Source organism: Lissotriton vulgaris, chromosome 6, assembly GCF_964263255.1.
Source record: "Lissotriton vulgaris chromosome 6, aLisVul1.2, whole genome shotgun sequence".
Classification (NCBI taxonomy): Eukaryota; Metazoa; Chordata; class Amphibia; order Caudata; family Salamandridae; genus Lissotriton; species Lissotriton vulgaris.
In genome coordinates this window covers 1,255,390,735-1,255,418,549 of record NC_141694.1, presented here as the reverse complement: position 1 = coordinate 1,255,418,549, position 27,815 = coordinate 1,255,390,735, and the positions used below count along the sequence as shown (strand labels likewise).

The 27,815-nt window shown below is 45.0% G+C and overlaps 1 protein-coding gene across 1 annotated transcript in view; it reads right to left on the bottom strand.

Annotated features, from left to right (window-relative positions):
* The window catches only part of LOC147708717 (uncharacterized), a 251,977-nt gene that overhangs the window by 53,791 nt on the left and 170,371 nt on the right, over window positions 1-27,815 (bottom strand). The window contains exons 15-16 of the mRNA XM_086925766.1: window positions 21,591-21,662; window positions 13,653-13,742 (exon numbers count right to left, since the gene is read on the bottom strand). Of these exons, the coding sequence (XP_086781892.1) occupies window positions 13,653-13,742; window positions 21,591-21,662 (162 nt within the window). The remainder of the gene's footprint in view (window positions 1-13,652; window positions 13,743-21,590; window positions 21,663-27,815) is intronic.

Below are 27,815 nucleotides of genomic sequence, written 5' to 3'. Positions count from 1 at the left end.
GAGCTACCTCAACAACCGAATCAACTTCTACGCTCCCAAACGCCACCTCCGATCGGCCAACCACGCCCTCGCCGCCGTCCCCCGCATCCGAAGAGCGACTTCAGGAGGAAGATCCTTCTCCTACCTGGCCGCCAAGACCTGGAACGCCCTCCCGACCGACCTGCGCCTGACCCAAGACCACCTCTCCTTCAGGAAGAAGCTGAAGACCTGGCTGTTCGAGCAGTAGCGGCACCCCCCTCCCCCCAGTGCCTTGAGACCCTACGGGTAAGTAGTGCGCTCTATAAATGCCTTTGATTGATTGATTGATTGATGAGCTTATTGATACTTTGGCCTCAGCCAAGTTCTTAAGCACATTTAACCTCACTGCTGGTTATTGGCAAATCAGACTAGCTGAGGATGTCAAACCCCAAACAGCATTGTCAGCCCCTTGTGTGCACTATCAATTTGTGGTAATGCCCTTTGGGTTGAAAAATGCACCTGCCACATTCCAAAGGTTGGTGAATAAAGTTCTCACAGGCCTGGAAGCCTATTGAGCAGCATATCTAGATGGTATCGCTGTCTTTAGCTCCACATGGGAGGATCACCTGGTCCACCTAAAGAATGTTTTGGAGGCTCTGAAAAAAGCAGGCCTCACTATCAAGGCTACTAAGAGCCAGATAGGGCTGAGTAAGGTTGTGTACCTGGGCCACCTTGTGGGTGGAGGTCACATTCAACCATTGCAGAGCAAAATTCAGACCATCATGGACCGGGTTGCTACCACTATGCAGACTCAGATCAAAGCTTTCTTGGGCTTAACTGGGTATTACAGGAGGTTTGTTAAAGGAAATGGGTCTATAGTGACTCCCTTGAAGGATCACACATCAAAAAGAATGCCCAAGAAAGTTCAGTGGACAGTTAGCTGTCAGAAGGCATTTGATGACCTTAAGCAGGCCATGTGCACTGCTCCCATTCTACAAAGTCCTGACTATTCTAAACAATTAATTGTCCAAACAGATGCTTCTGAGTTGGGGTAGAGGCTGTGTTGTCACAACTTAATGCTGAGGATCAGGAACAACCAGTAGCTTTTATTAGCAGAAGGTTGACCCCACAGAGAAACGTTGGTCAACCATACAGAGGGAAGCCTTTGCTGTGGTTTGGGCTCTGAAGAAGTTGAGGCCATACCTGTTTGGCACACACTTCATTGTTCAGGCAGGCCAAAAGCCCCTCTTATGGATAAAACAGATGAAGAGTGAAAACCCCAAACTTTTGAGGCGTCCATTTCCCTACAGGGGATGGACTATACAGTGGAACATAGGCCTGGGACTAACCATGCCAATGCAGATGGACTCTCCAGATATTTCAACTTAGAAAATGAAGACTCAACTGGGCAAGATTAGTCTCATCTCCTTACATTGGGGAGTGGGGGGGCGGTTGTATAGGAAAGTAGGATCTGCTACTTATGGTTACCATCATTCTTTGCTTGATGTTACACTGTTTTGAATAGTCTGACTAGATTCCTGCTACCCAGGACCCCAGTCCATCTGCTTTCTCCTTAAATTGGTTATGTTGTGCACTAGGTACACTACAGATTGGATACCGAGGTACTCTTGTCAGTCCCTAGTATATGGTAGACATTTACCCAGGACATAGATGCCCCAGAGGCCTCCCATGGGCTGAAGCATGTATTATGCAACCCATGAGATGCCATGCAAAATGGACCTACAGGCCAGCTACTTAAGCCTGTGTAAGTTGGTGCTTGCACCACTTACGAAAGATATAGGTTCACTATATCTACAGGTCACTACACTTAAAACCTATAGGTCCCCCCTATAGCAGGCCTTAACAATCCTGAAGGCAAGGTGCTAGGTTTTAAGGGAGAGGGGGCTCCTGCATGATCAGAGCCCTTCTGCATACTTCGGGGACCATTCTCCCAGGTTGTCTGTGACACAGCCAGACTTATAGGTAGAGGTGCATTGTAACTAAGGCTTCTGCTTTTAATTTTTTATGGATGTTTACAGATAATTACAGACAGAAAACAAAGTGTTTACTGTCTGTATATATTTGTAAAAGCAGATATATGCAGAAAAGTGGGCTTTTTGTGGGTGACTCTCCATGCTATTTTTCGTGATTTCTAAGATAACAGCTGAGCAGATAAAGAACATGAGAAGCTAAAAATAGGTTGAGATTTCCCAAAATGCAGGTGTATGGTAACATATATTTGTATTATAATGCTCATATTTACCTGAAGGTGTAGTGTTTTGCACTATATTTGGCTGCTTAAATTGCTACAACGCGACAGGCAGCAAATTATGAGTGCATGTTTATCAGTTAAATAAATGAGGAAACATCCCATTGTATGACTCCATATATTCTCAAATCACAAACTAAATATGGATAAATTCCAATAAGATGGGTAAAAAATAAATATGGATAAATACAGACGGAAATGTTAAAAAAGATAAATACCATAAAACCGGAAGCCCTAATTATAACCTTGCAGTAAATGCGATCTTGAAAACGGCTGAAACAAAACATGTTGTGTCTGGTATAAAACACCTTGGAATCATACCTACACATTCTTAACTGGTGTGGGAGGTAAGATTCCACCCTTCTGAAGCAAGCTTCGGCGGGTCCCTAGTCTCCTCAGTACCAGCCTTCTTGACCCGGTCAGCACAAAATGGATGCAGCCGACCAGATTTCTGCCCTCTTGCTGCTGAGCCAAGCTCCAGCAGGGGAAGGCAGTACACTAAGCAGCCTGTCACAGGGAGGAGTAATCACCTCCGAGACAGGATGTAGTGTATTGGGACTAGGTGGGTGCACTTCCAAAGTGCGTGAAAGCCTGCACGAGGGGCCCACTTGGTGTCCTTGTGCATAGTCCAGTTCAAACTAGTTCTGGGAGCCGTTGGCTCCTGCTCTGACGCAAAACTGGACAAAGGACAGGGGAGTATCCTCTCCATTGTCCAGACCCTCCTCTGGGTGGGTCTCCTGGATCTGTCCAACCCTCTCCCGTGAGTACAAAAGGTCTTACCTGACTGTGTGACATTAGATTCGATGTGGAAAAGATTCAACAAGAAGAAACCACTGACCTTCAACAGTCTGGACACTCTGCACTCAGCTGGACTTCGGCTAGGACCGACTTTATCTCCCACTCCGACCAAAGCTTGGTCTGTGCCTGTACACCATACAGGCTCCGTGCAGGACTTGTGGTGCATCAAAGACAACAGAAGTATCTCCCTTGGAGTGCAGGAGTCACTCCCCAGCATCTGCAGGCACAGCGTCTGACTGGTTTGCTGCTCCTGAGTACTCCAAAGATTCCAGCAACACTGGAGGTGGGTTCCGACGTTCCTTGAGGCTCAGCTGCCATTTCACCAAGTTTGAGGCCAGTATTCCTTATGGGGACTGCATAACTTGAACCCATGTGCACCGCATACTTTTGCAAGTGCATATGCTTGTTGGAGTTCCCAAACTTTGTGCACTGGGCTGTTTATCGCCCCCACCTCTTTGCACATTTTCTATCAAGAACTCAGGCTTCAATTGACTCTGTGCCCTGCAAGCTGTTGTTCTTTGAAACTGCCAGAGGGCACCTCGCGACTTCTATGGCTCCGGCCCGTGGGTCTCTGTGAAGGTCAATTTTACTTTCTTGTGGCTTACCTAGTTGCTCCAGGATTACCCTGATTCCACTGCAATTGGTGAGTCCCCTGGACCTTGCTGGTTCACTCCGCAACCTTTCTTGACCTTCTGCGTGGGTTGCCGGTGCCAAGGCTTGTTGGTGCTCCCGCCGGACACCAACCCCTCAGCACTCAACATCCTTCGTGGGACAGCTCGCATCTGGCTCCTGGTTGTCTTCAACATAGTCTGGTCCCCCTGGCTGCAGAGTCAAGAAAACCTTCATCTCATCTTGGTGGGCATCTGCTTATGAGCCCCTGGTCACTCCCAATGGCCCAGACTCTGTCTCCTCTGCTTTTAGGTTCTCTTCATCCTGAAGCCACATTTGGATTACACCAGACACTTTTCTCCTTCCCTGCAGTGACTGTTTATGGAAGACTCCCATGGAGATCGACTGCGGTTTCCGACGCCTCTTCAGACCTATCCACCCTGCTCCCCTGGGATAGGTAACTCGGGTACGACAGTATCCACAGGTGGTTTAGCTCTCCAGCCTCCTAACTTCCACGGGGTTTCTTCCTAGTGCTTCCGGAAGGGTCCTTAAACTGTAAACTGTAAAAGTGCAACCACGACTCTCCTATTGAATTATCTGGCAGAAGAGGTTGTGTACGCACACTGCACCCGTCCTCCGTGGGGTCCCTAAGTACTCACTTTGGGTGGTTCCTTAGGGTCCCAGCGATTATACACCTTCTAGACTTGGTCTTGACTCGAGTCGTGGTTCTTATACCCCTATTTTAGTACATGGTTTGGTTCCCCTTCTGGGCCCACTGTGCATTATTGCTACTTACGATTGATTCTGTACTAAAGTATTGTGTTCTTTGTGCTGTATCCTTGTGTATAGGATACTAGAGAGTGTTATATAAATAAATACATATTTCTATAACTACTGTGTGGTTCCCTTTCATTTAATTAATACTAAAGGTGACATTCTGGTAAAACAAGCTGCTTTACATTCCTTCACGATTAAGCCTAAAGGTTTTCTTTGACCTTATACATCATAAGGGTCGTTTGAACTGGTGCAAGGTGCCCACTTTAATTTGTGGACAGTATATACTAGGCCAACTTCTTACAGACAGTATCGATAATTCCAAAGTTTGGGGAGATATTGGTTTCCCCAAGAGAGGAATTCTGGAAACAAGTCCCCTTGGTTCGTATCCCAATGCTTTTACTAGTCTGGACGTAAATGCTGCTAGAAAGTAGAAACGTAAATGTGGTAATTAAAGTCCACCCTCCAGTTGTGTTTGCTGTAACATAAGGATATTAGCCCTAGGCTTTTTATACCTCAGATAAATATTTGCTAGATAGCCTCTGTTTGTGTAAAAAAAGCCTTTGGCTAAATACAAAAGTATGCCAGAAAGAGGTATAGGTAGCAAGTGAGAATAATCATCTTGATTAAGTTGCATTGACAGATTAGACCATTGTGAAATTATGCTGCTTTGTAGCGGTTCCCTGGCTGCTGCTGGAGGCCATTGGCGGTCTGACCACTATAATTGTAACAGGGCGCTCGGAAGACCACTGCATCCCTGCGAGTCTGGCGGTCCATGGACCGCCAGACTTTTAATAAGCCCCTTGGTATCTCCTTTAACCCTGGGGTTATACCTGATCACAGTTCTTGGTTTCTTCACTCTTTTGTCCATCCTGACAAATTGGGACATAAACAAATTTAAGCATCAGCACCAGGATAGGAAATTTGACATTGAAGATATAGGTTGGTGAGCTTTGTTGTCATTAGTGCAGACCAGTTCATGCCAATATTTTGATGGTCAGTATTGGAAACTTCAAAGTTAGTGACACCCAGTTAGCCATTAGTTTTGACATCATTTGTTATAGAAGGAAGATAATGAATCCCTCATCTATTTTAAAAAATGTCAGTATCTAGTGGTCGAGGAATGAAAGTAGCATAGTAATCCATTTTGAAATTCAATACAAAACACACCCTGACTTACATAAAATGAAATGCTAAAATGGACATTTATGGCACATGTGTTGGAAGATTATGATTGGTTCATATTGTATTTTTAGAGAAAAATGGAAAGTTGAAATTACTCCTTATAGCCTGTCAGTTATGACAGATCATCTGAATAAATTTAAATCTAATCATGTTGAAGTATTTTAGAGAATAAAATTTAAATATATTGCTTTTGTTTACGATCGATCAGTTGCAATTCATAGTTAATCAGAGTCTGTTTATTTACAACTGATTTTGGAATCTCCAGTAATCAGACTGAATACAGATGTGCTGCTCAAATAAGAAGCTCTGTAGACTGGTCATGCTCGGGCTCTTTGCCCGGCTTACAGGATACATTTTTTCATGAGAGAATCATATATAATTATTTTGAGTTAAAAGTGTCAATGCATGCTTGGGTTTAATTTATAAAGAGCAAGGATCTTGCCACTCTTCTGCATGCACATAGCAAAGATGTGAATGGCTATCCTGCTACAGGACTTTTCGCTCATCAAAGGATCTCATTATTTCTGCGTATCTCTAAATTGTTGTGGCAGCAGTTACTTTGTGAAGGTTTAGCTTGAAGATATTTCATCATAGCAGAGCTCAGCATCCTGAATTGCATAATCTAAATTGTTCGATTTTCCATCAGATTTCAGCTTTAAATGTGTCTCACACAAATACCGTAACAGAAATACATCAATGGAGGATAAAGGAAACACAAAATTGTATAAATAATTCCCCTCACTGACATCCCCTCTTACTTACGCAGTCTCCCTCATCATTGTGCAGTACGACACTGAACATCACAGAGCTGCTCCACTGTGTAATTCTGTCTCGGAATGGCCAGACTGATAGCCGTAAATACACAAAAAGAGAGCCAGGCACAACCCAGTACAAGGCCCACCTTCAGTAACCGACATCTCTGCCCTCCACAAATGACCCTCTCATATCACTAGGCCACACTTCCCAAATCACTAAGCTTAAGTAAGTAATGGCTACATAATCATCAAAATAGTCTTTATGACATCATGTGGAATGGAGGATGAAATAGCATTTACCTGGAATGCTATTGGCATCAGTAATCTTTAAAGATTCACTCACTTTGAATAGATCTGAACATTAGAAGAGTATGTTGGCCTTTGTACTTCATAGCAGTACCTTCAAGGGAGATGTTACTGAAGCTACAAGTTGCAAAATATGCAGAGAGCACAAGGTTATCACTTTGCAGCTGTATCTTCAGTTCTGCAACATTCGGAGGTTCCTTCTTCTCCGTACACACTGGAATGTATCAGAACTCCTAGCACAATTACTGCTATCCTTAAGGATTCTTAATGGAGCATTCAGTATGCATTAGATGGATAAGCCATTGAAGGCAGTTCAAATATACCATTAAGTCTATGGAGAAAGTGATCTGTTATTACCCCTGGTCGAATCTTTATTTTGACCCATGAGATCCACCAATCCACAGAGTTAGATTCAAGTATTTTGGTACATGCCACCAATCATTCAGGAAGATGAAAGGAATGCTGTAGGGAATGAAGGCTCTTGCTTATTTCTTCATAGTTTAGCCGACCAATTTATGTCAACCTTCTACAAGACCCTAATCTACAGAATAGATTTGAGCAAACCAAATGTGGTGCTGAACAGTTCAAAAGCCTTCAAAAGATCATTGTACTTTCTATGTCTGTAGGGCGATGCTACATCGGTGGAGAAAGATGCCCACAACTGGAAAATAAGTATGGCTTTTTAGTTAAAAAGAAATCAGGAGTTATATGTTTTCTACTTGTTTTCCTTCTGGGTTTCATTCTACTTTAATGTGTGAATGTGTGTGAGTGTGCATGCTTGTGTATGATTTTTTTTTGTGCAGATTAATCCTGCTTATTTACATTTGACTTTTTTGGGGCTCTTTTTAGGGAGATGAAAGAAACATGCTCCCTGAACATAAATTGGTTAAAAAAGTGTTCCTACAGCTAGTATGTATTGCATGGGGAAAAAAATCAATGTGTCGGAGGCACTGGTGTTGATGATTCTTGGCTACCAGTTACTTTCATTAGAGGATTCACATTGCCCACCCATGGTAAAATACTGGCCCTACCATAATGCAATATTTCTTTGCAACTTGTAGTGGTCTATCCCCTAGTACTATAACGGCCCTGGGACAATGAATCTTGGAAATTCTTGGGCATCCGTGATGGTGCAAATCTCTAGCATAACAATAGTCTTAGAGAATGCTGGATATTCTTGACATATTGAGAAGTGCCATGGTCTGATGGGTCTGCCATAGAAAATGGAACTAGAATGTGACTGAGAGGGATTGGCTAAACATGTTCTTTAGTATGTTCTGAAAAATGTCTATTTTATATTTGTTATGATGTCTATTATGTAGATGTTAAAGGTAGGAGTAGGACTTTCCAGGAATTGCCATGTGGTAAGAGTATCCTAGAGGGTATGGATATTACCAGGACAAACAAGGCATTCCATTTGTCCCCTTATATGTGGTGTCACTAGGGACAGGTACGTTTAAAACGGCCAACATAAAGTTCAAGGCCAAACAGAATTCTTAGAAGCTTATCGAATTTAACACAAATTTCTATTGGGTGGGGCACTGCTGCAGGTGATATGAAAATATCGACTTTGTTGAAAAATTAAGCAATCAAGCCAAATGTTATGTTTCAGGTAAAAGTATTGCAAGGTAACTGAAAAAATGTTGTTTGAAAAATGTGTACCAAGATAAGTGCAAAAAGAACAATTGATGGACAGAATGCAGAACAATGTCATACATTAACCCCAGTACAGAGATCTGGGCCTGAATCCATCGTTTTTTTGCTCACCATGCCATTCCCGTTTGGACCCAGCCATATGCAAATCAGTCATGCACCTTGTGCCCAATGGGAACAGGCCAGCCCGAATTGCCAGCCCAGGTCCTCCCTGGACTGGAAACAAGCATCCTATGACCAGTTTTGGGTTTTCAGCCAGGATAGCTTGACTCCAAGGGCACAGAGAGCACGGGACTCAGGTCTGAGCATACCCGACCCGTGACAAATGCAAAAAGAACAACTGATGGACAGAATGCAGAACAATGTCATACATTCAGGCCAGTACAGACATCTGGGCCTAAATTCGTTGTTTTTTTTGCTCACCATGCCATTCCAGTTTGGACCCAGCCATATGCAAATCAGTCCTGACCCTGTGCCCAATGGGAACAGTCCAGCCTGAACTGCCAGGCTTGGTTCACACTGGACTGGGAACAAGCAACCTACGACCGGTTTCGGGATTTCAGCCCTCATCACCCAGGATAGCTTGACTGCAGAGGCATGTAGAGCAAGGGCCTCACGTCTGAGCATACCTGTCCCACTCGGGGGGACAAATGCAAAAAGAACAATTGATGGACAGAACACAGAACAATGTCATACATTCACCCAAGTACAGAGATCTGGACCTAAATCCATAGTTTTTGTACTCACCATGCCAATTCAGGCACAGGGTCAAGACTAATTTGCAAATGGCCAGGTCTAAACTGGGGTGGCATAGTGAACAAAAGAATGTTGGATTTAACCCAGATCTCTTGACTGGGGGGAATGTTTTGATTTGTTCTGCATTCCATCCATCAATTGTGTGTCTTTTACTTTCTCACCCAAATTGCTTCAGGTATGCCCGGACGTGAGTCCTGGGCTCACTGTGCCACTGGAATCAAGCTACCCTGTCTGAAGAGGGGTGAAACCCCTAAACCAGTCCTAGGATGCTTGTTTCCGGTCCAGGGAGGACCTGGCTTGGCAGTTCGGGCTGGACTGTTCCCATGAGGCACAGGGTCAAGACTGATTTGCATTTAGCCAGCTATAAACTGGGTTGGCACGGTGTGCAAAAGAATGATGGATTTAACCCAGATCTCTTGACTGGGGGTGAATGGTTTGATTTGTTCTGCATTCCGTCTATCAATTATGTGTATTTTGCTTTCTCACCCAAAGTGCGCCAGGCATGCCCAGATGTGAGTCCTGGGCTCACTGTGCCACTGGAATCAAGCTACCCTGGGTGAAGAGGGGTGAAACCCCTAAACCAGTCCTAGGATGCTTGTTTCTGGTCCAGTGAGGACCTGGCTTGGCAGTTCGGGCTGGACTGTTCCCATGAGGCACAGGGTCAAGACTGATTTGCATATGGCCAGCTATAAACTGGGTTGGCATGGTGTGCAAAAGAATGATGGATTTAACCCAGTTCTCTTGACTGGGGGTGAATGTTTTGATTTGTTCTGCAGTCCATCTATCAATTATGTGTCTTTTGCTTTCTCGTCCTTTTTACCCCAGGTATGCCCAGACATGTGTCCTGGGCTCACTGTGCCACTGGAATCAAGTTATCCTGGCTGAAGACGGGTGAAACCCGAAACCGGTCCTAGGATGCTTTTTTTCCGGGCCAGAGAGGACCTGGCTTGGCAGTTCGGGCTGGACTGTTCCAATGAGGCACCGGGTTAAGACTGATTTGCATACGGCCAGGTCTAAACTGGGATGGCATGGTGAGCAAAAGAATGATGGATTTAACCCAGTTCTCTTGACTGGGGCTGAATGTTTTGATTTGTTCTGCATTCTGTCTATCAATTGTGTGTCTTTTGCTTTCTCATCCTAAGCGCACCAGGTATGCCCAGATGTGCGTCCTGGGCTCACTGTGCCATTGGAATCAAGCTATCCTGGCTGAAGAGGGGGAAACCCCGAAACCGGTCCTAGGATGCTTGTTTCTGGTCCAGTGAGGACCTGGCTTGGCAGTTCAGGGTGGACTGTTCCCATGAGGCACATGGTCAAGACTGATTTGCATATGGCCAGGTTTAAACTGGGGTGGAATGGTGAGCAAAAGAATGATGGATTTAACCCAGATCTCTTGACTGGGGGTGAGTGTTTTGATTTGTTCTGCACTCCGTCCATCAATTGTGTGTCTTTTGCTTTCTCGCCCTAAGATAAGTGAGCATGAAGAGCAATGAGTGACTCTTGGTCAAGGCATTATTAGAAAGACAAGGAATAGGGCAATCTTTGGTGTCATGCTGAATAACTACACTAGAGACCATTTCGACATTGCTAGCATGGAAAGACAAGGGAAACATTCAATACAAGGTTCCAACTCACTTACTAGCATCCCTTATCACCTACCATTTCTCTTCCAGCATTATGATGAAGGGGCGTAACCTTTTGGGTGCTCCAATGTGCCATTACACCTGTGGTAGGCCAAATGGGTAGCTGGGAAACATATAAAAAAAAGGCATCAGGCAAAAAGACTTCAGAAGCTGACTGCACTAAACATTATTACAACCCCTCTCCTCTCAGATCAGTCTACAGACCCAACTCTCAGATAGGTGAAAAGATAATCACAGGACGTTAGAAAACTGAATTGTTTTTACCTGTAATGTGATTCGTCTAGAAAAGGCGTTTTTTTCATTTCTTGTTGTTTGAATATGCACAAATGTCTGGAGAAAACTACAGCCTATCACTTGCTCGCTCAAGATATATCCAAATGTATCTCAAACATTTATCTCAATCTCTATCTCTCTCTCTCTCTCTCTATATATATATATATATATATATATATATATATATATATATATATATATATATATATATATATATATATATATATATGTATATATGTTCATATACACGCACACACATGTATAGCACACAATGCAGTCACAATTATGTAGTTACAAAATGGAGCAGTTTAGGCAAATGCTCCATTGAAAAATCTTTTTTAGATTCCACCAAGACCTTGGACCCTGCAACAAATTTGGCATGATAATTTCCACCATGCCAAACTGTGTACAGTTCTGTACAGGACAAAAAAAGTTAAGAGGAGAGTTGAAAAAGGTAAATATTCTAAATCCAATAAATGTCATTGCTAGCTGACCCTTTGAGAGAACAGCTTGGACAATCCCTTACTCGTATAAGAAGAATGTGTTTTCTAAAATTCCATATTCAGCATAATCAAGCATTACTTTTTATTTCACTGCAGGCAACTAAACGATATGATCCAATATTTTACTTACTATTGCCAATAACATTTGTCTGTTTGAAATCAATCTTTTCAAGTGTATTACCCCAAAGTAAGTATGTAAAATAAGAAAATACATAAAAGGTAACCTGTAATATGGTCCACTGGCTATAGAGGAGTTCTGGTGACATCATATACAAAGAAGGGAGGGAGGGCAAATGCTCTGCAAACACCAAACAATGAGTTTGAGTCTGAAATTGGATTGCCACTCCCCACTGGACTGGAAAATATGGTGTCCCTGTTATGTCAAAAGTGCTGTCACTATTTACAAAAAAACAAAAAGGGAATACTTTTATTTTGTAATGGATTGTGAACAGTCGATTTAGGTTTAGGGGATTTTGAAAGCGCATAGCTACCCTTGGGCATCCCAGCGCTGAGGTGAGATAGTACAGGCAGTTGTTTGCGCATGAATTTAGGGGAAAAGCCATGTTTTGAGTCTTTTTTTGAAGGACGCTTTGTTTTAAATCAGTCGGAGTTTCGGATCCATACTGTTCCACAGTTTAGATACCAGGTGGGCGAAAGACATTCCACCCCACCTGGCTCTCTTGAAGCTGGTGGGATTCATCAGAAAGTTAGAGCTTGACCTGAGGTGGCGAAGGGGAGAATAATGTGAGACCAACTTTTGTATCAGGGTGGGGCCTCCCCCATACATGGCTCTGTGAGCCAAGCTTATGGACCTAAATTTGATCCTAGCTTGGACCGGGAGCCAATGAAGCTCCCTCAAGGAGGATCTGGCTGATTGATGTCTGGGTATATTCAACAGCAGCCATGCAGCTGCATTCTGTACGACTTGGAGTCTGTTCGTAACGTATTTAAGAGAGCCAACTGTCAGATAAGGTCTTAGGCACTTGTAAATGGTGATGTGGATATACACGGTCTGCAGATCTAGCCAATAACCTTGAAAAGTGGTTGTGATTTGAAAAATATGTTTACTCTGTGTAGGTGCGAAAAAGGATGTGAAGGGAGTGTGGGGTAGTTTGGAGGAGTGAAAGAAAGGATGAGAGATAGACTGCTTTGCAAATTGTGCATTGTAAATATTCATATATGTAAAGAATAATTGGTGGCCTTTATTAATCCTTGCAAAAACAGAGTTAATTTGGCATTGATAAACTTAAAGAAGCAGTCATTTCAAACCCCAGAGGCCAATAAGATTAGGATGCTGTAAAGAAGAGATTAACGGTTTTGCTTTGGACGGGGGCAGAGTGCAAGGGATGAGATTGGCTTTGTAGACCTTCCACCATTGCTAGAAGCCAACTAGATAAAATGTGCTGGGACAAAGACAATACTAAAAAACATGGTGCCTTTGAAATCATCTGTCACTTACCCTTTCACCAGTGTAAAGTATTAAGCTGTTGTTCAGCCTCATCATTGCTTCTGTGGTGGGCCAACGTGGCTGTTGAAGAGGTAAGAAATAGCATGAGGCAAAAAATACTCCAAAGCCCACTTCCATTATCCACACAACACCATTTGAAAAACCCTCATCAAAGTGTTTAGCACCACCCACATTTAAGAAGGTGAGTTTATCTACCTGATGCAATCTCATAAATTGCATGAAAAGCATGTAAATGTAGAAATATGGAAGTGGTTAAAACTAGCGAGCCAAAAAATATCCAATGTGTCTGAAGATCTATACCTGTTGAATTTAATTAAACTTTATTTTTAGGGTGTGTAGGTGAGGGAGGAAGTGCCAGAGAATGAAATGGGGAAGCTAAAAGTAGAGTGATGTCTAATCAAGACATATGGGGAACGAAGAGGAAAGGGGAAAGAATTTGCCAGAAAAGTGGCATAGTGGAATAGTGAAGTGGGCTTAATGACAGTGCAACAAGTGAAGATAGTCTAAGGTTTAGAGGTATTATTGTTTGGTGAGAATGCTAGGATCAGCTTTGTTTAGAAGAAGGTCAAGTTAGTTATGGATTGGGAGTAGGGTGTGTGAAATAACATTTATAGTGGATCCATTGTTAAAGAACATGCATGGAGGGCAAATGAAACACCCAAATACCTGGCGCCTATTCCTCCATTAAAATAATTTTTCACTTACCCATACTCTTCCAGCAATATGAAGTGGGATGCGCAGAATCAATGGAAAATTCCTCTGTCCCATGCGGTGTCTTGAAAGGCATACAGGAAGCTGTAAAGAATCCAAAAATGACTTCAGCAATGATTACAGCCAACTCCAGCCTACACTAATGAGGCTCACGTTCCTTCTCAGCCTACTACTTTGTATTTGAGGATATCAAATAATAATATTTTCCTACCGTTTTATAACAGAAACATGCTTGAATATATATATAGTATGTGTATATCATCAAGTTATACACACACACACATACACACATATATATGTATATATACATTTATATATAGAAATATTTTGAAATATATTTATTTATGCCTTTGTACATGCGGATGCAGCGGCTAGCCAAATATTCACTCAGTATGGCCCTTTCTTTTGAGTTGTGTATCCTTCTGTTCAAAAGACATTTTTTGAAAACTTCCCTGGGAAATAATGAAGTCCACATAAACGTTTTTAGTTTTGCAGATTTTGATGAGTCGACATCGCGTCGGGGGAACGTCAGAGGTAGTGAGCTACAGAAGCTCACTGAATCCCATGTCAGGTGTTCTCTTGCACCTGAATGTGTATTCAGAATTTGTGAAGTTAAAACAGTTACTAAAGTCCTCTGAATATGATAATGTAAGAGTTTTCAAAAGTCCACAGACTAGATATACACTGCATGGTGTGTGCATGTGTTTTTTTTCCCTAAGATGTCTCTAGCATTCCTCTAAGACCTTGGTAGTCCAGCGACAGCTTATGAAGCTTGCAGGATTCCACAAGCTCCTTGAGTGACTGGGCCTAAGTCAGCAGAGATGGAGGAGGCTTCTTATGTACCAAGGAATAATTATCATGCATTAAAGTTACTCTGGCAGAGTAGTTCCATTTATTATGGCAGCTTTGGGTGCTCAGCTTCAACAATGCAATCTTGATTCTCGACCTTCCTACCAATCGAGTCTGTGACACATTTCAGGTCTGTCAATACCATGTCCTGGTCTTATCATTAAGGAGTACAAAGATTAAAATGAAGTCAGTAGATCATGGTAAGAGTGAGGAAAGAGTTTGGTGGCTCTGGCAGAGGGTATCGAATTAACTCCAGATATTTCTGAAAAAGTTGTATTCCAAATCTTGTATCATAAAAGGCATCATAATTCTCCTAGACTTCTTTTTAAAATATATGTAAAGGACACCATGCTTCTACTTGTGAATGACATTAAGATGGGTGCTACCATTAAATATGCATTTACAAAACCGGGGAAAGTCTTATTTACTTTTGCACAGTTGAAGTTTGTACAAGCCATCAGTCTGGGTCTACTTCATTAAGAGAAAGTTTGATTTCAGGTGGTGATGAGATAAACAGTTTCAAAGGTTTGCGTGGAATTTATAATTTATCCAGAAGATCCTGGTGTCTTTTATATTTAGAGTTTGAATGGCTAGTTCAACTGGTAATGTTGGAATCAAAAAAGAAAGAAACAGCACTGATTCACATAAAATCTTCCTCATACATTTTGGCTATGTGTATATGGTAGTATTGTATAAACTACGCTGTCTTGAGAAACATACATTGTAAACAGTCATCTATTTAAAGAATAAATTCGTAGCCTTTATTAACCTTGATGAAACAGCATTCATTTTAAGTCAACAAACCTTCGGAAACATTATTGTCAAAACTCAAAGAACATAATAATGTAATCACTGGAGGAGGAGCTACGCGGGCATCCAAGATGGTCGCGTGAGCAGAGAGCTCCCGAGACCCGCGCCGTCCTCCTTTATCTATCCTTCACCTATCCTGGTCATTTTGACGGGCTTTTGCAGCACTATCATCGCTGATGCGACTGATCCTTTTCCGGTCGAAATCGGACCTTGGGGACCATTTTTCTGCAACTTGGAACTTTCTGGCCTGCCCGCTGGCGCGACCGGGGACTCGGCTGCCCACTGTGGCCGACATGTAATTGAACAACAACGGCTGCCTGGCATCTGGCCCGCCGGAGGTGTATTGCTTTCACTTTCGGTTTCCTTCCCTTTGTTCCTGTCTCCTCCTACTCTGCCTCGCCTGCTGCCCTCTCGATCTCAACGATCCTCCGCTGGACTGGCAAGGAGGCCGCTACACCTCTGCTTCATTGGCGCATCGGAGTTTCGAGACTTTTCTACCTGTTCATCACCTCCTTTGGCTAGCCGCCCAACTCTGGAGGCGAGATGGCGACGAAAGTGGAGGCCGAAAGACGCCGGAAAGCTGCGACCCGGGGGGGATCGATCCAAACGAACATGATCGAACGCTATACCCAGCCGAGAGGCTCCCCCGGGACCGTATGCATGGGTGCTGAAGGACTTCAAACGGACACATCGTCCACGTCGGAAGTATCGCTCCAAGACCTAATGGCTGCCATCACTGGACTTAAGGCCGACATGGGCCAACAGTTTGAGGCCGTGGTGACCAAAATTGACACGGTGGCGGTGGATGTGACTCTGATTCGAGCCGACCTGGCCAAAACGAATGAGCGGGTGAAGGCACTGGATCTTAAAACGTCGAGCCTGGTGACCGACATGGCTGAGGCGCAGTCCGAAATTGGCAATCTGCGTGCATCGCACGACTTGCTGCTCAAGCGGATGGAGGACTATGATAACAGGGCCAGGCGGAACAACATACGCCTGGTCGGAGTTCCGGAAGGCGATGGTTCGGTAGCGACCGATCTGCTGGTCGAGGAACTGATAGTCGCCCACCTGGCCCCGGCAGGGCTTAGTAAGTTCTTTGCCGTTGAGCGCGCCTATCGTTTCCCCGGAGGTCAAGCGAAGCTGGGGAATCCGCCGAGGCCTATCATTGCCAAGCTTTTTCATTACCGGGACAGGGATGCTATCCTCCAGGCCGCCCGTAAGCATGGTCCCCTGAAGTATGACAATAACTCTATCTCCATATATCCCGACTTCACTCCTCAAGTGCAGCGGCAAAGATCTGGTTTCCTCGGAGTGAAGCGTCGCCTAAGGGACCGGGGACTGAAATACGCCATGCTGTTTCCGGCTCCGGATTGAATATCGGGAACGTGCCTATTTCTTTGATCAACCTGAACGTGCTGCCGACTGGTTGGACTCGTTGCCGGCAGATGACTGTGGGAGCGGAGGCCCTGGTGGCGCGGAGGGTGGTGCAGAGGCCCAGGAGTAACAGATGCCCTGGAGGTTCCGATTGAGACTATGCAACGTACTGTACATATTGACTTATTTTTTGATGACCCTGCCCGTGGCGGTGCGGTAACGGGTGATTTCTCCCTTGCTCCTCGGGGGGTTCTTTGTGTAGAAGTATGGGGCGACAGGCACACTGCAGTTGGGGGTGGCTTTTTAGTCAGCAGGGGTGCAGGGAGGGGGGTGTTGTAACGGGTTTGGGTTCTGGGGTTGGTGTTTGGGGACTGGTTTGTGTTTCGTTTCATTTGTTCTGTTCTCTGTTTCATGGTATTTCATTTCTTGCAATGATTGTTCACAGTGGGTCCTGCTGGGGGGTGGGTGTGGAATGCTTCTGCCATAATGGGGGGGGGTGAACTGCGGATTCTTTCCTGGAACGTGAATGGTCTGGGGGATAGAATTAAGCGGGGCATTGTACTGCAATTTTTGAGGCGCCACGCCCCTGATGTTGTGTTCCTTCAAGAGACCCACTTGATTGGTAACGCTTGCAAGGCATTAGACCGCCGGGGTTATCGACTGGTTGCACATGCGGGTTTCACTTCGGGTTCCCGGGGTGTGGGTATTATGGTAAAGTCTTCCCTTGCTCTTGCTATTGATGATGTTATCCTTGATGAGCGTGGGCGGTATGCTGCTGTTTCGGGGAGGTGGGAGGGTAAGCAGGTCGTGTTTGTTGTTGTCTATATCCCCCCGGGACTGCAGGCTACCACTTATGCTGATTTAGGTAGGACTCTTCTTGGGCTGCCTGACGGCCTGTTGGTCCTGGGCGGGGACTTCAATTCTGTCATGTCCGGCGACTGCGACCGACTACCCCCTAGAGTAGTACCACAGTCCCAGATGTGGCTCAGTGAAATGGCTGACACTTTTGGCTTAGTAGATGTCTGGCGCTCACTACATCCCACGCTCCAACAATACACTTTTCATTCTGGCGCGCACGGCAGCCTCTCCCGTATTGACTATCTTTTTATGTTAGCCTCCACTTTGTCCACTGTTCGTGAGGTTCGGCACCTTCCCCGGGGTATCTCGGACCACTCCCCCCTGTTGATCACGATTTCTGTGGGTGGTCGGCATGGTAACAGAGTCCCCCCGATTCCCCCCTGGCATTTTAAAAATCCCCGGCTCCGCTCGGAATTGATTAAAGCAATAGATTGCTATTTTTCTGAGAACCTGGGCTCTGTCACTTCCCCCACTGTTCTCTGGGAGGCCTTCAAGACGGTTATTCGGGGTTCCGCCCTGTCACTCATTGCTACTGAGCGTAGGGTGAAGAGGGAGGCTGTTGTGGCTCTTGAAACTGAAATCACTGCGCTTGAAAGTGAGTTGGGTGGGAATGACACGCCTGCACTGTTGCATGAATTGGAACTGAAACAAGCAGACTATAAGGCCTGTGTCACGGATGCTGCTAAATTGATGCGGTCTAATCAACTTGGTCGACTGTATGATGTGGGTGACAAGGCTAGCAAGCTTCTTGCATGGCTGGATAGAACTGAGCGTGCGAGTCGTGTTGTTCCCTCCATTGTTCGTGATTCTGGTGTTACTGTCTCGGATCCGGGTGAGGTTGTCGAGTGTTTTGTTGACCACTTTCGTATGGTTTATACGCCTGTTAGTGATCGAGATGAGGCCGACTCCAGATTTCTCCTGCGTGACATTGCTCTGCCTACCGTGTCTGATGAGGACTGCCTCGCTTTGCAGGCCCCCTTTACTGTCGACGAGATTGCCCTCGCAATCCGTTCCCTTCGCTCGGGTAAGGCAATGGGCCCTAACGGACTCCCCATTGAACTCTATAAACTTTGCCCTGACAAGATGGCCGCTCATCTTCGTCACATGTTTCTTGAGGCGGTTGAGACCGGATGCCTCCCCCTTGAGCAGCGCCTTGCTACCATAGTGGTCATTTATAAGGATGGCAAACCTCGTGACCGCTGTGCCTCGTACCGCCCCATCTCCCTCCTTAATGCGGAACCCAAAATCCTTGCTAAGGTGCTGGCCAATCGGATGCTTGCTGTTATCTGCGACTTGATCCATCCGGATCAATCCGGGTTCATCCCTCACAGGAACACTGCTCTTAATTTACGTAGGCTCCACAGTGTCCTCGCGAGAGCCTCTACTCTCGCCGAGCCAGCAGTGATCGCCTCCCTTGACGCCACGATGGCATTTGACACCATTGAATGGCCTTATCTATGGGCAGTCCTCGCCAAATTTGGCTTTGGCCCTACCTTCATCGCCTGGGTCAAGCTTCTCTATGAACAGCCGCTAGCTCAGGTCGCTGTGAACGGGAGGTGCTCAGACCCATTCCCTTTGGGCCGTGGCACACGTCAAGGATGTCCCCTTTCTCCGCTTTTGTTCGCTTTGGCACTCGAACCTCTAGCCGCGTGGCTCCGGTGGGAACCCTCGATCAAAGGGATCCGATGGTCCCCTGACCTCGAGGATCGTGTTTCCTTGTATGCGGACGACATCCTCCTTTATCTTACTTCCCCTCAGAAGTCACTCAATGTCCTCTTCGACGTCCTTACGTCCTTCGGTAAGAACTCGGGGCTGGTCATTAATTGGACCAAGTCCTGTGTCTACGCCATAGCTGGTACTCTACCGCCTCTCCCCCGTAGATTTCCCATCCTGGTAGCTACTGACGGTTTTAAGTACCTGGGGGTCCATGTATCCATGATCTCTTCGGTCCGCTATGAGCGGAACTTGTATGCTCCGCTCCGCAGGCTGAAGCAGGATGTTCGGCGATGGCGCGAACTGCCCTTATCCCCATTGGGCCGGGCGGCGCTCTTTAAGATGATGTCGCTTCCCCGCTTCCTCTATGCCCTGCAAAATTTCTTCGACCCCGTTCCAGCCCGCTATTTCCATGAAGTCGAAAGTTTACAGCGGCAACTTATCTGGGATGGCCGTGCCCGGATTGCCTTATCTAAGCTCACACTCTCCTGGTACGATGGGGGTATTGCGCTACCGGATATTAGACGGTACTACTGGGCCTCGCACCTGAGCGCCATCAACCATGCGACATATTCTCCGGAGCCAGCCCCCGCCTTTGCTTTGGATAAGCTGTTGTTGCCCGGCGGCAACTTTAATAGGGCGCTATACTCTAAAGCCCCCTTTCGACTCCTTACGGGCCCAACGAAATGTGCAGTGCGGGCATGGCGGGATGCTACGGTGGCCACGGGCTGGGGTGGCAGACTGACACGTATGACGCCACTATACGACTCGGAGCGACTGGGCAACCTGTGGAAGACGAAGGGGTTTGAGAAATGGGACATGATTGGGATTAGTACTGTGGGGGACCTTTGGACACGTGGCGCGGTTAAGTCCTTTGAATCACTAAAGCTGGAGTACCGGCTCGACGATAAGGAGTACTTCCGTTATATGCAGGTCAGACATGCCTTGTCTTCTGTCTTCCCCTCCGGTACTGATGTTCCGCAGTCCTCCCCTTTGGAGGATCGAGTTTTAGATGGCCATGTCCCAGACAGTACTATCTCCTTAATTTATAAAAAGCTCATCCATAACAGAGCTGACCAGCTCGAGAAGCTCCGGGCTTCCTGGACTGCTGACGGACTTGAATTGGACGACGAGGACTGGCAGTCCGCCGTGTCCTCCCCCAAGGAGGTGGCTATTCCGGCACGACTTCGCTTTGTCCAATTGAAAATCCTCCATCGCGTGTATCTTACTGGAGTGCGTTTGGTGCGAATGGGTCTGATTGCTGACGGACGCTGCAGGCGTGGGTGTGGGATGGATGGTACTTTTCTTCATGTTCTGTGGGAATGTCCAGTGATTGTAGCGTACTGGTCGAGGGTGCATGAAGTTATGAGTCGTGTCACGGGGGTTCCCTTGCTTCCTGAGGCGCGTCGTTGTCTGTTGAATGTGTGGGAACCGTCTGACTGCACTGCTGCCCAGACGCTTTGGGTCACCCTGGGCAATATGATCGCGAAGAGGGATATCGCACAGCTCTGGGGCTCCCCTAGGCCGCCAGTGCTCAGTGCCTGGAAAGAAAACATGGACTGGTCCATGTTTCGAGAGAAGACGGTTTATGAGGCCCGGGGGCGCCCTGGGAAGTGGTCCAGAGTTTGGACTCCCTGGAACACTTATCGTGGAGACATCTGTTCTCCTCCACTTGACTACGAAGTCCCTCTCCCCTCCTCTCCGTGATTTCCGTTCCTCTCCTCCACTCACCAACTGCTCTGCTCTCTTATGCGCGCCACCCCCCCCTACACTCGCTTTTTCTCCTACATCCATTCCCCTCCTCCCACCTCCAGCAACCCTTGCCACCATGATACCATGTGTTTGTTTGTTTGTGTTCAGTTCAACAAAAACATAAAATTAAACCTCTCTTATCCTGATTTGTATGATACTTCGCTCTTGCCGATAATGTTGATTTGATAGATTGCGCCAGCAACGTTCTGCCTGATATAACATTTTGTGCTCAACAAGTTTTTGTCATAGCGGCCGGCCCGGTGGGGTTGTAGGCAGACGCTGTGTATCGTGCACTTGTAAATAAAGGTTTTAAAAAAAAAAAAAAAAAAAAAAAAAAATAATGTAATCACTGTTGGGTAAAATCCTTTGAAGGGTGAGGCAGTAAGATAAGACAATGTATGATAGAGCAGATTGTTTAGCCAGTTATAGAGAGGGACAGGTGGCAAGAAATGACTGTTTTTTTTACTACGTATTCATAGAAACCAAAAAATAAAATGTTCTGAGGCAAAGGAAATACTCAAAAACATGGTGAAGGAAATGTCTAAACACATGGTGGCCTTTGGTGCCCCATCTTACCCTTTCGCCAGAATAAGGTAGGAGGCTTCGGCTCCCTCTAATTATTGTGTCTGCCGGAAACCACTGTGGCTGCTGTAAAGGTAAAAATTGCTTTAGGCAAAACATACTTTAAGGCTAACTTTCACTTTCCACACCAAACTCCACCTCCATGACTACAATGAAAGACTCTCATCAAACTTTTCATTGGCACCGAGGTTTAAGTAGGACCATGATCACACACAGTTTGTTGCCAGCAACCTTGTTTCTAGGAAATCATGCGAAGTAGGAGATGACAATATTATTTTGCTGTAAAGTCATATCTTTAGCCATGGTACCCTTAAGGGTTTAAAGGCTTTAAAGATATGTGTCAGAGCAGTGTATTTGGCTAGTTTGCCTATAAACATTCCATGAGTATAAATAGACTGCATGAAGTATTTTTCTGGCAGACAAATAATACACGCAAATATGTTTAAAGAGAAATAACAGCAAGGATGCATGTTCACCTTGTTAGGATGTAAGGAAGTGGACAAGTTCATAGCCAATGGAAAGAGGTGAATCTTAGTAAAATATACTAATTCAAAACAACAAACGTAAACTCATAAGATTAATGAAAGTTACATAATTTTGCAGAGAAAGGTGAGGATTATCGTTACATGTGCAAGTGATGTTTTCCTAAACATCAGCCTGGCTATGCAGTCTGTGCTATTTATTGGTACTACACTGATACATCCTTATTATTTTGTGTAATTGCGCTCTGATCTCACTGCCCATAGGCATGTGTTCACTAATGATGAAGAGTGTCCTAAGAGTTCTCATCTAGAGCTGATTGTAAGGTATTATCCACTATTGCCAACTGCAAAGTGTGTTATGATTAGTTAATACCATGTGCTGAGAGCATAACCCATTAATTCACTACCATGTATGTGAGGGGATATGACAAGAAGAACAGGCAATTAAGAGCTTTTTCTACTGAGCATGTGGAAAATACATCTATTAACACCCCTATAGGAAGGCCAAAAAGCCGATTGCAACTGCTGGCTCCCAGACCTTCACTGAACCCGGAACACAGGCAAAAAAGAATACTTAGTGTGATCATTCTACTGCCTTGGACTAGCTGAGCCAGTTTCACGATTCCAGAGATCATTCTAATAAGTATATTAATCAAAAAATGGCCATACTTTGGAACAATAGCTGAAGATGAAAACCTAGAGAATTTAATACCACGCACAGAAAATTTATTTTTGGTATTGTTTATTTCTAAGAATGCTCTTTCACTGGCTGTACTAACAAATAAAAACAACAAACCTTCATACATGGTACACAAAAATCTTTATTTCGATGTTCCTCAAATTAGCTAGACATAGATTCCCTTCAAATGTGTTGCCATGAACAACAGGCAGTCACTCCATACTGCCTCTCTGCATCAATCAATCAGTAAATTTGTTTAGCACTTCTTGTCACGCGTGAGGGGGTATACACCCGTTACAACGCATCTTTTACTCCGCACTACCATTACAAAGCGACTTTTACTCCGCATACCATTACAACGCATTGCGCTGGGGGGCGCTCTAGGATAGGGAATAAGTATAATTTACTATCCAACACCTTCCCTAGGGTCCACGGGGACTGGAGTTAGAATAGTAAATTATACTTACCACTATCCAGCACCCCAAAGCGCTATGCGTTGTAATGATATGCGTTGTAAATACCGCGTTGTAACGGTATGCGGAGTAAAAGTATGCGGAGTAACATGGTACATCCACGTGAGGGTATACAGCCGATGGCAGGGTCCAGTTGATTAGCCAAATAGTCAGGTTTTCAGGAACTTTCAGAACTCAGGAAAAGATAGGGAGGTCCTGTGGTTCTGGGGGTTCTGAACCTGTGTTTCAAATGTCATGATTCTGTTATGAATTTGGTATCAGTGAACCGCAAATAATGAATGCGTTATTCATGAGCATTTTCATCATGTTACACCAATGGATTCACTGTGCATTTGAAGGTTTTGCATTGAACACTTGGGTTTCATCTTGTAAATAGCAGCCATGTTATTTCATTGCCCTTACAGTAGGCTTTCCCCATGGCAGAGCAAGCATTTAAAGGACATAACCTTAGCATGGGTTTGTGCTGACTTCTGCATGACCTGACGACAGCTGACCCTGTTGCTTGAGGCTAACCTCCCAAGCCAGTTCCTTGTTCAGCAGCTGGCGCAATAAAGTTCAAAGAGCAGGACATGTCCGACCTTTTATGGCACCATTCCCACCGCTTCTATCTCCGTCCCATCTGTTGCTGCCTTTCCTTTACAACATGTTCATTGATCTGGGTTGAAGGTTTTATGGTGGGTTTGTCCGGCCTGATGGAACAGGAAACCAAGCATGTGTGCAATCCTTTTTTTAGCCTGGACTTATCTTGAAAGTGATGCTTTGTATGCACGTCCTGGGAATTTCCAACATAATGCACTTCAAAGCAGGAATGTGTGCTTAAGGCGAAATATTCTGTATAAAAGGCCTGTGCGAAGGCCATGCAGCAGACTCTCTCATCCAGTTGCTTTAAGAGTGGCTGGGCGACGGAGCCTCACAATTAATGATAATAAAGATGTCTTTTCATATTTCAGATTCTGTGTTGATTTCTTTGCCACTCTTGAATGGACTACTTATTGGTAAGACCCCTGAGAAGGAGTATTGTAAATATTTGGTTCTTCAGTCCGACGATAAAGGGGTAGCTCTTTCTATGTCTTCCTTGCTAGGTAGGAGAAGGAACGACCTCTGCATCTGCTAGGTCAGATGCAGGGGTGAAAGTTAGAGACGGAAGTGGAGCGGAGATGTATGGTGGGCGATGTAAGTATAGTCGATGGTTCAAGTAGGTGGGTCAGCAGTTGTGTAGGGCCTTGTATACGTCTGCCAGGAGCTTGATACCTAGCATCTTTTCTGTACAGGGAGCCAGTTCATTTCCCTGAGGTAGAGGGAGATGTGGGTTTGTCTAGGGAATTCCAGGGCGAGTCTGGCTGCTGTGTTCTGTATGGTCTGTAGTTGGTTCGTAGCGTGGTCAGTGGGGGTCTGAGTGAAGAGGGCCACCATGATGCACCAAGGGGGAGCTTTTGTTTCTGAAGGTCAGTACTTCTGTCGTGTCTGTGTTGAGCTTCAGGCAGTTGTCTTTCATCAAGTTGGCAACGTCTGTACTGCAGTTGTGGAAGTTGTTCTTGGTGTTGGTGTCTTCATAGAGAGAGAGGATGAGTTGTGTGACATCGGCGTAGGATATGATGCCAGTCCATGGGTTTTGATGATGCTGGACAGAGGTATCATATAAGTGTTAAAAAGGGTGGGGATGAGCGAGGAGCCTAAGGGTACTCCACAGATGATTTCCTTTGGTTCGAAGGTGAAGGGTAGAATGCCTTTTTGCATTCTTCTGGTACGGAGAGGCCATCCATCGAGAGCAGCTCCTTGGATGCCCCTGTTGTGCAGCCTTGTGATGAGTGTGTGGTGGGAGCCATATCGTAGCCTTCTAAGAGGTCTATGAGGATCAGAGTCACAGTCTCTCCTCAGTCGAGTAGGGATTGGAGGTTGTAGGTAGCCACCATGAGGGATGTCTTGGTGTTGTTGTTGCTGCGGAATCCAGACTGAGAGCAATCCAGTAGGCAGTTTGGTTCCAGATGTGAGGAGAATTGTTGGTTGACAACTTTTTCTAATAAGTTGACAGGGAATGGGAGCAGGGAGATCGGTTGTCAGTTGTGGAATTCACTGGTCTCTGCTAATGGTTTCTTTAGTAGGGGGTTGACTTTTGCATGTTTCCAGTCTTTGGAGAAGGGGGCTGTGGCTATTGATGTGTTAAAAAAGGCAATGAAAAGGTGGCTGATTTCATTACAAGACCAGAGGCTACCATTATGCAATAACTTTTTATTGCTGCCCCAACATTCAGCCCCCTAAAGAACAATAATACATTATAAAGCAATAGGATGTCCAAACAGAGTCATCATCCTCTTTTATTTGTTGCTTCATTACAGATAAGTACTTCTGTTATTTGTTTGTCTGTTTCTACTTATTGATTGCTGTTAAAGATCATATCTAGTCTTTAGTCATAGTTTAGGACTGCCCTTCCAATTAATAGCTGGGCCTGATAAGTTTATAGGGAATTGAGTTTAACCTTTGTTAATATTGTGTCAACGCTACTGCTTGACTTGTGTCAATACCTGCTTGAAAGACCGCTAGTCATTTGGCTGAGTATATTTGTGTAACACGAGGGTCCAGCCTGTAACATCCGGCCTCTTGGTCCCTTATCGGCTTCTTCCCATGTAGTCAAACTGCTTCTATTTCAGTGGCAGCTTTCAAGCAGTAACACCACTTGCTCCTCAGTGCGATCATGGGTCCACAGCAATCTCACACCTCCGCTTTCCACTACTTTGGGAAGCGGGTGATTGCGGAAGCTTTGGGTTTGTGATCAGGCAAGTATTTGAATATCAAAGATGACTAGAAATCCTCAATTGGAGGTTTCAGGCAGGCTGCCCGGCAGAGTTGGTGGAGGCCAAGTGCAACCCTTACAACTAAGATCCAAGCTATTCTGGACTGGGAGGGTCCAACAACGTAGAATCAAGTCAAGGCATTCCTTGGTTTCACTGTGTATTATAGGAGGTTTGTGAAGGGGGTATGAATCCATTGTGACACCTTCACAGAATTCACATCCAAGAAAATGCCCAAGAAATTCACCAGTTAGCTGTCAAAAGGCTTTTGACACCCTGAAAGAGGCAATGTGCTCAGCACCCATTCTAAAAACTCCAGACTACACCAAGCAGTTAATGTGCATACTGATGCCTCTGAGCTAGGGATAGGAGCGGTCCTATCTGAGAGCAATGATGATGGCCAAGACCAGCCCGTTGCTTTTATAAGTAGGAGGTTACTCATCTGTTACAGAGACCCATTTAGGAAGTTGTCAGGTTGTCCCGTCACAGCCCGAAGGTTTTGGACTCCATTTCCCATTGGGCAGTGTGATGCGCAGAGATACGTCCTGAGGTATATTCGACGTCAAGGCGGCATTAAAGGAAGTACGGGTGAACAAGCGATGCTGATTATTCTTCTTGGATCCAGTCGTGACGCTGGTTGCCGGTTCCCATTCTTGGACTCGTTATTGTGTGGTAAGGGTGCCTTAGCACTGACTTTCATTTACGAACTGTTCTTGGTGAGTTTCGCTATTTAAAACATTTCACACGCGGCCGTGATGGAAACGGCTTGGGTGTAATTTTCCAGCATATTAAACAGTTGCTGTGTAACCAAAAGGGTTGTGGGTTCAAAAAGGGCACGCTACTACATCCCACAATGGAACCATTTTGGGTGTATTAATTTTTTGCCACTACCATAAACGTGCAACGTAACGGCATTTCTGAGTTCTAGTGTGCTGTGTATTGTTTGTTGTTTAAACAGCCGTGACGGAAACGGCACAACTCTTGCATTGTAGTGTGTTCATAATCCACATTAAAAACAGCTGTAATTGTGTACTTGGTATTTTGGAGGATGCACTACTAGCTGAAGCCGGGTTTACAAATGGCAAGTGTATAGTGCTACATTGGAATGGTATGACAAAGCTGTGTTGAGAAACGGTGGATAAAAACAGTGAATATTGTTTTGGTTCTTATTAACCAGCAAATTCCCATATACTGGGTTGTGTGTTATTTGGAATCCTTGTTTGCTTTTGATTCTTTGTCTTTACTATTATGTTTTGAGTAACAGGGGGCATTTGAAGTACGTAGTGAGAAGCTCCCCTGTGAAGTGCAATACCCTGATTGAAAGGGTGGGTACACGGATAAAAGATCACTCCTCTTTATTCCTGGACACACACTACATGCTGATGTACCGTTTACTCTTTTTTGTATATTCATGTTCCTCTATGTCTTAAAAGGCAAATGAATTGCAAAAACATGGAAAAGATAGAGCCATATGCATATCATGATTATAATGAAGACCAGGTGCTGTTGTTTTCTTTTACAGGTAATAGAGAGTGTAACGCATTACCTATAACAGTTCGAAAGTGATAGAATTGTGTTTAGCTAATGGTATCTAATTGTTTGCTTTCTTTCATAAGTCTCCCTCCCTGCTGTCCCCATCCTTTCCTTCCCTCATTTGATCAGATCAACATTCTGTGCTGTAATAGCTTCGAGAATTGAGAAGTTCAAGAGGTTGAACACCTTTTTTGCATCAAACCAACTCCGAGGTATCAAACGATCTCCGTGTGACGCTATCAGAGCTGACATCATCAGGGAGC